At 42.4% G+C, this 8350-nt stretch overlaps 1 protein-coding gene across 1 annotated transcript; it reads right to left on the bottom strand.

Annotated features, from left to right (window-relative positions):
* Positions 1 to 408: 408 nt before the first annotated feature.
* On the bottom strand, positions 409 to 7398 carry SIX3 (SIX homeobox 3). The gene is made up of 2 exons (XM_032774899.2): positions 6396 to 7398; positions 409 to 3891 (listed from the first exon to the last, which is right to left on the bottom strand). The coding sequence occupies exons 1-2, from the start codon at positions 7151 to 7153 to the stop codon at positions 3699 to 3701; spliced, it is 951 nt and encodes a 316-aa protein (XP_032630790.1). The 5' UTR covers positions 7154 to 7398; the 3' UTR covers positions 409 to 3698.
* Positions 7399 to 8350: the final 952 nt, after the last annotated feature.

Here is an 8350-nt window from a genome sequence, read left to right as displayed (position 1 = left end):
GGAAAGTTATAAAAGTTATGAAACGCTATGAATGTTTTATGAACGGCAGTGAAAATATTCCTATTTAAAAGAGTCTCTGGTGGTATCCCAGGAAAACAAATGACATAAAATATTGTTATCTTGAGCTTGAAAACAAAGATTAAGACCTAGAGAAATTAGACAGATTCAGGCATGATATTACTGTGAGTTGACGCCTAAAAATGCAGTTTTTAGAATCTAAAATGATGAAGAAGAAACTTTCACATCTCTGAATCTTTCCAGGTATTTAATTCTGTTACAAATAGCAGAGGCATAATGAGACTCATCAAAAAGAGAAATAGAAATATTGCACTTTTAAAAATTTATAAATATTGTCGATAGCTGCCCTGGCAATGATCTTGAGTAACTCCTAGATGCTGTGATTTTTTTCTACAAGGGCCTTTGCTCCTTGCTAACACATATTGGGGTTGACGAAGAAAACAGTTATAAATGGCTCAATTCAAACGCCGGCTGCCTGTGAAGTTGCGGATACTTTTGAAGTATGTTGCCCCATGTTAGTATTTTTCCTGATCTTTGAATCTGCACGGGGAAGATGAAGGACGAATAATAAAATTTAATATCCTCATGCGATATAATACGATTCTCTTTCTCACATCTTCAAATCAACGCTAGTTTTGCATGCGCCACGTTATTTTTTATTTAAAAAATCCGTCTATGCTGCTAAATATGCAATTAATTTAGCAAAACTAATTTGCAGTCTATTAGATTCAAGTTATTTGTTAAGTTAACAGAACGCTGTTATTGTTTTGTCCATGCCTGAGTATTAAATAGGGTGTACCTATACAACGATGCACATTTCAAATTCTGTAAAATTCAAATGCACTTTTCATTTGAATAAAAACGGGAATGCACGTGCAAGTGTAAACGCTGAACGCATCTGAGAATTGTTTTTATTATTTCTCCTTAGCAGAGGATTTTTCTCTCTCAGGGAGTTGGGTAGAGAAAGGGTGCAGATAGGATTTTAAATGTAGGTGAGCAAATTCACTGAGTTTCACTATTACGGGACAATTCCTAAACGCGTCTAAATAGATTCCAGTCCACTTTACTCCGTGACGTGTATGATAACAGAGCAGCAAAATAAAGGCGTTCTGATTGGAAGTCTTCCAGGTAACAGGGTACAGCTTAATGTCGATGACCATAAACGATAAAGAGAAACATTCCACAGACTCCTTTTCTCGCTTTCTTTCTCGGTAGCATTTCAAGTGATCACACAGGTCTGTTCCAAAGACTGTTTCTTAACTAGTCCTTCATTTAAAGCTTTTGGGCAATCTTCCCTCAAAAATATCAATGGTAATAAATATGTTCCCAACAACTGTTTGTGCTGAAAGGAAGCTGAGTAAATACACATAGGATTTTCTGAAAAGATCTATAAATATATTTGCATTTCAGCTTATTTTCAAAATAATCAATAATGTTCTTTGAATTAAATTCCAAACTACAGGGCATGGACTTTTCTTTCTCCCCGTAGAGTTTCCTTTTGGAAATGCCTATAGTTTTCCCTAAAATTTCAGGAGCTTCCTATTCAACTAGCCCGGACCTTCAAATAGAGGAAAAAATGCAGCCAAAACAAAGTCAAATCGGAAGTCAAAATTAGTTCTGGAATGGTCAAGAAATTCCAGGCACGTTTCTCACTAATCCTAATAAGTTTCAAAAATGTATTTTCAAGTAAAAACAAGTTTAGAATTCACCTCTTGTTAATTCACGGTTGAATAATCTGCCTGGGGCTAAGCAAAACTTTAATGCAAAAGGTGATGCTGGAATACTGTTAGTCATGCAAATAAAGGCTTCTTTCAGCACATTACAATATACTTAGGATTCGAGGGGAGGAGCTGAAACCTGATTAGGGAGAGTAGTTTATAGTTTTTGTTTTCATTTAAAGCTACAAACAAATACTAAAACATCTTAAACATCTTAAATGGAGAAACCTGCTAATCCCAATAGATGGGCAAAGTGATCATTTAGGCTCAGAGTTTTTTGAAAAAAATGTTTGAGCCAGTGGTGTGAAAGCAGGATTGAAATGACATCACTGTGTCTTGGAAACACAGTCAGAGCAGTGGTTATATCAAATCAAGGGGGCAAAGTTTGCCTATACAAAAGTGATGTTTTCTTTTCCTTCCCCTTTACAGACACTGTTCATTTCACTAAGGCAGACTTTTAATGCAAAGTTATTTTATATTATTTTTAAATTAATTTTAAATGTGCGACAAACACAGAACTTTACTTCAAAACACATAGAAATTCAAACCAAAAACAAACAAAAAAGCCAAACTCGCCTCGCTGTTATATACACACAAGTAAATTCCAGATTCCACTGGCGTGCATTGCTAACCAGCCTGAGCGCTTCAGCACATATAAACTTGAATAATTCATAGTGGCTCACCTGACCAAGCGAAGCTTGAAAAATAATTTCTCAGTTAGGGTGTGGGGGGTAATATATAGATATAGATATATAATTTGCAATAGACAAAAACACCAACATCGCTGAATAGATAAGAAAATGGAATACTGTATTTGATTTAGAAAGTTTGTACATATAGATAAACACTCAGTTAAGGAAACAATAGTATAAGCGTCCTACGTGGAGTTTAAGAAGAGACCCCAAAGCTGCTATGAAATACTCAAAATAGCTTTTGCATAAGATAACTACAGTTGCACTCTAAGCTGTTTTCTATCGCTGAGGTCCCTTTTTAAAACCTAGCACGTCACCTCGTGACAGCTAAGTTTGTGCAAGGAACACCAAGTCAAGGAAAATAAAAAGGAGAGAGAGGTGGAGACAGAGAGAGAGAGCGAGAGAGAGGGAAAAAGGAAGAAAAGAGCAAATATCATATACAGGCATTTCTACACATATATTACAAACTGGGGAAATGACCGCATCATTAAGATATACATAATTCATATAAAATTTTGAAATAAAAATAAAAATCTGTTACAGTCATAACTATTCTTTTTCCACATTTATAACCAGTACCCACACAGGCAGTGACAGAAGTGTAGAAAAAAAGGTGCTTACGAATAAAATGATTGTCTGCTGAACAAAAAAACAGAAGATTGCATCTTGGCTGGACCATCACTTGGACTTAAAAACAGAGAGAAAGAGAGGGGGAAGGGAGAGAGAGAGAGAGAGAAAGAGAACCAACAAAAAGGCGATAAACATTTGTTATTTCCCTCTTCAAGGAGTTCCTTTTAATTTTTTTTATTTTTATTGTTTTTATACAAATTCGATCGGAGTTTTTGTTTGTTTGTTTTTTGTTTTTGTTTCTTTACTATAGAGAATATTTTTTTCCCAGATACAAATTTAATCATCAGCATCATTATCATGCAAGTGGGTGAAATGCGTCCATGGAAAAGCGCAAAGGAGAAATCGTGCTTGTCCTAAAAAGAATGCAATTGTCACTTTTTTAATATAATTATTATTATTCCCCCCGCTGCAGCCTCAGTGTCAGCGACTGTCTGTTGAAGTTTTAGCTCCATCTCTTGGTGGCGGCGGTGGCTGTTGGTGGCGACGGTGGATTCGCTTTTTGTTTGTTTGTTTGCTATTGTTTACGCGTTTGCTTTGCGTTTCTCTTGCTGAGTGTGTGTCTGTGTGTCCTGATTCTGGGGCCCTTGGTCTGGGTCGGGGAGCGGGTGCTTGGCTGGTTGGTTTGGCTTGTTTGCCGGTATCATACGTCACATTCCGAGTCGCTGGAGGTCACCGAGAGGATGGAGGTCCCCGTCTCGGCTCGTTCTGTCAAACTGGAGACGCTGGTGGTAGGACTGGCCGCCGTGGACGGAGACTCGGCCGAGTTGTGTGTAGGGCAGCCGGGCTCTGCCAGCGACCGCATGCCGCTCTGTCCTATCGCCTGGTGCTGGAGCCTGCATCGCACGGGGAGAGAAAACAACGACACAGTCCTTCTGAGAGAGGAAGCGCGAGCCTCAGGCAACTCCCCTCTTTCCCCAGCCCTTGCAAACGCACCTCCGCAAACAAACACTCACCAAACAGCCTCCCTCTGCAACGGGCTCCAGCCACATCCCCCCCACCCCCGCTTCTCTAGGGCTCACAGCCCCACGCCCGATCACCTTCTCAGCTCAGCCTGTCTGGCTTTTCCATAGCGCCCTGCACTCTATAGAGCGCTATGCCCGTGCACCGTGTACACACATCCATATGCATGCGTGTGTATACAGGCCATCAAGGTTCAATGAGTGAACCCTCTCTCTTTCTCTCCGTCTTGTTTTGGTAAAGCTGTCGGCCGTGAACTGCATTGCCTCGACTTCCTGTCACCGCAGCTGCAGACAGCCTCTTGCAAGTGTTTCAAAACAGATCAGAGAAAGCCCACTTCAGATATGATCGGGTGAAGCTCAGATATAAATAGACAGATCACAACTTTTAAAAAGCATGGTGGGGGGAGACTCATTTATTGCGCCTGAGATTTTGTTTAAAAACTCCCTCTTTGTCGTCTCCCCCCACCCTCACTAGTCCATTTTTCCACCACAGACACCAGGGTATTGTGGGCCTAATCTAAACTAAGACAATATGTGCGCGTTTCTCAAACGCACAGTAGATATGGAAAGCTACAAAGAGTGTTCTGTAGTAGAGAAGAATTGCAGCTGAAACTGACTTATCTTGTCTGATAATATAGATATTTATATATAACATTTTTTAAAATATGTAAAGAAATACCCTGGTGCTCTGGAGAAGGGGTGGGGGAAGCAACATCTCGTAAGTATTTAGCGAAACGTCTATAAGGCATTTTTCCTGTCCCTCTAAAAGGGAGAACGTTTTAATTTCAAGCCTGATTTCGTTTTGAAAAACTAAAACTAAAACTAAAACAAAAGACTCCAAACTGGGGTCCCTCGCAATGTCAACACACGGGAAGGGATTTGATTTTAAATAGACAAAATAAATAAAACAAAATAAAAATATTCAAGTGCATCATCGTATGCTGAACATTCTCCTGCGCTTGGTTATTCGGTTCTAAACACAAAGAAAAATTAATTCAAGTATAAGAGAAAGAAGCTAAAAGTCCTGAACTGACCAGCCATTCACAACGCATAACAAACACTCCCAGTGTTTATCAAAATGCATTCCTCAGTCCACTGCTTCCCATCACAGCATTTTTTCATTTCAATGTCTGCAAAGAGCTGAGAAATTTATCTCGCTTTAAAATTTCCAGTCATTTTAAAATTGTTTAATTTTGGCGTGTTTGGTTATTTTCTCCTGTTAGAATTCCTGGTGTATTCTTTCCGCTGTCAACGGCGTTCAGTCAACAAAAGCATCCGTATGCAACTTCTGTTTACTTACTGTACTAAGCTGCTCTGCCTTCCATTTGATGGAAATCAAATAGTGAAGCAGTTGCAGTTTGTATTTTTTTCAGGACTCCGAATCATCAGTACCAACAGTACAATTAAAAGGAATTTGGGGGAGACAATATCAAAAAGAACAGTGAGTTCTATTTACACACTTCCCGCGATAATGAAATGTATTTTTTTAAAATCAGTCTGTAAAGCTTGTTGAAAGGTCTCTTTTACATTTTAAAATAATGTATAAAAACTACGTTGAGACCAAACAGGAAATAGTTGAATTTAAGGTTTGTTTTCAGTGGACACTTTAAACACAAACACATACACAACACACACACACACTATATTATACGCACACCAATAGCTAATCATTCTGTGTACATTTATAAATATAAATGCGAAAGAAAATGCATTTCTGTGCCTCAGCGCTTTCCCCTATTTTTCCTTCTGAGGCAAATTAGTGTGTTTGTTTTTTATAATTAATAAGAACAATAGGAGAACAGCTGCCTTCTTTGCAGAAGCACACTTTGAATTATGATGTTTGTTTAAACTGTTTGGAGTGTGTGTGTGTGTGTGGAGGGGAGGCAGATTCCACTAAAATGTGCCAACACGAATGACATTTAAAAATAATGCACCAAGCATAGTATTGTGTGGCTTCCCGTCACTTTTACTAATCCACAAGAAAAGGAGACACCATTCACTGCACTTTGGGGAGGCCGCGTGTAAACTGACTTTACCGGTTTAGAAAGAAGGAAAGTCTTTTTGAAAAGAATAGGCTCATGGACACCCCGGTATACGTGTGTGTGTGCGAATAAACTTTGTTCTGGCAAGCCGCGAAGGCTTCCTGGTGCTGGGCTTCACAACAACTCCTTTGCCGGCTGCATCTTTGCAGCTGGAGCAACCAGATTGGTATGCAGGACTCGGCGTGATTCTTTATTAATTATTATTAAAAACAAACAAACAAACTCCCCCACCGCTAGGGCCCAAAGAAAGAACTGCGAGAGCACTACCAGTCCTAGAAATCAGCCCAGCCCTGCCTCTCGCTCTCCTCCCAGGGTGGGGGTGCCGTGTGCACTGACCTGTTTTTAGCAGCGGCTGCTCTGTCTCTTTGCCTTCGGTTTTTGAACCAGTTGCCTACTTGCGTGGGGGTGAGGCCGGTGGCCTGCGCCAGTTCCCTTTTCTTGCTGGGGTTGGGGTAGGGGTCTTGCAGGTACCACTCCCTGAGGAGGCTGCGAGTCCTCTCCTTGAAGCAGTGCGTCTTCTGCTCTCCATCCCAGATGGTCCTAGGCAGCGGGAACTTCTTTCTCACCCTGTATTTATCAACCGGCCCTAGTGGGCGACCCCTCAGCTTCTCGGCCTCCTGGTAATGCGCTTCAAGCCACATGGCCTGCAGCTTGCCATGGGACTCCTTGGTGAATTTGTGGTTCTCCAGGATGTGATAGAGGTCTCGGAAGTTGCCGGTGTGGAAGGCCACAACCGCCCGGGCTCTGAGGATTGACTCGTGCTTGTTGATGGCCTCGCATGCCCCTGGCGCCACGGGCAGCGACCAGAGGAACCTCCCCAGCCGCTCGATGTCTCCAGTCTCCTCCAGCGTCTCGCAGACACTGGCCACTTGTTCCGGGGAGAAGTTGAGTGTGGGCAGCTGAAACATTGACAACTCTTCTTGCGGTCCCCTGGAGCTGCCTCCTCCACCGCCGCCAGCACCCGGGCTGCAGCCCGTGCTGCTGCTGCTGCTGCTGCTACTGGCGAGAAGTAAGGAGCGGTGATGCGGGTCGGTGGTGAAGTTTGGCAAGAAGAAATGGGTGGGATAAAGCTCTAAAGGGGATCTGAAAACCATGGGATGACCTGAGAGAGGGGGAAATAAATCAAGGAGAAAAGAAAGAAAGGCAGGCAGAAGGGAGAAAAGGACACACACACCCCGCACGCATCCACACACGCACACACACACAGCCACATAGAGACACACAGCCACACACACACACGCACGCACGCACGCACACACACACACCAACCCAGCACCGCCACCGAGTCAAGATTCAATGATTCAACAGCAATCGCCCTAATGACAACAGCCTCATAATATCTCCCCTAAATCCACAGTGAGTGCAGCATTGAAACATTTTGTTTCGCTTTTCTATTGGTCTTCTGAGTGTCGTTGTGGCGTTGCCATGGCACCCCCTGCCAATCACTGTCAGCCCTGCCAATCATTAGTGAGTACGTAAGAAAGGTTTTTACCACTTCGCGCAAATGCACGGGGGGAAGGGAAGCAGGGTGGTTAGTGGAAAAGGATTTTTTTTTGTATCTTTTCAACTCTTAATCTCAGCACTTCCCCTTCTCTCCGTCTCTCCCCCTCCACACCCCTCCTAAATAAGGGATCAAATAATGCGAAAAGCAGTGTGCACATATTTGTTGAATGGGATGAGCAATTAGAGGGTGGAATATTATTGTGATCTTAACGAGCCTCGTTAAAGCTAAAGGAGATATGGGGGGAAAGTAAATGGGCCAGGCTGGGATACACGTTCGGATAAAGGGCTCCTAACTGAGACAATTTACACATGATTTGCACGTAGTTTCACTTCATTCTGCCTATCTGAACACTAATAGTGTCGAGGAAGAAAAGAAAGATGAGATCATTAGACCCATCCTCATGCCGGTGACCCTCCCAGAAGCAGCACACACAGTACGTCCTGGGTTTAGCCATGGTTCCCTCAAGAATTTCTCCCCCGCCCTTCACTTAACTGGGTACCTGCTAAAATCCAAGTTTAACGGGATCTGCAGAGTCCTCTGCACGGCTGCAGCGCTGCCAGGAGCATCGGTGCTCTGAACGGGCCCTGTCTGCGGGCTTTTAGTTAGAGAAAAACACTTCGAGTAACTGGCATGTTAAACCCTCTTCCGCCTTTCTTTTTCAGCTAAATACCGCTCTTTTCCTTAGTTCCTTCTCTTCCTCTGCTTTTCTCTCCCTTTCTCTTGTTTCTTTTCTCTCTGTTTTTTCTTTCAATCCTTCTTTTCGCACATCCCTCTTGTTTATCCTCTC

This window comes from Chelonoidis abingdonii, chromosome 3, assembly GCF_003597395.2.
Source record: "Chelonoidis abingdonii isolate Lonesome George chromosome 3, CheloAbing_2.0, whole genome shotgun sequence".
In the NCBI taxonomy this organism is placed as follows: domain Eukaryota; kingdom Metazoa; phylum Chordata; order Testudines; family Testudinidae; genus Chelonoidis; species Chelonoidis abingdonii.
Note: the sequence above shows the minus strand (reverse complement) of the source record. Positions and strands in the feature narration are given on the sequence as shown.

Bases quoted from the DNA above. Each gene is read 5' to 3' on its own strand.
- SIX3 (XM_032774899.2), bottom strand. From the start codon at position 7,153: ATGGTTTTCAGATCCCCTTTAGAGCTTTATCCCACCCATTTCTTCTTG. The intron at 3,892-6,395 runs GTCAGTGCACAC...CGTGCGATGCAG, and splicing joins GCAGCCGCTGCTAAAAACAG to GCTCCAGCACCAGGCGATAG.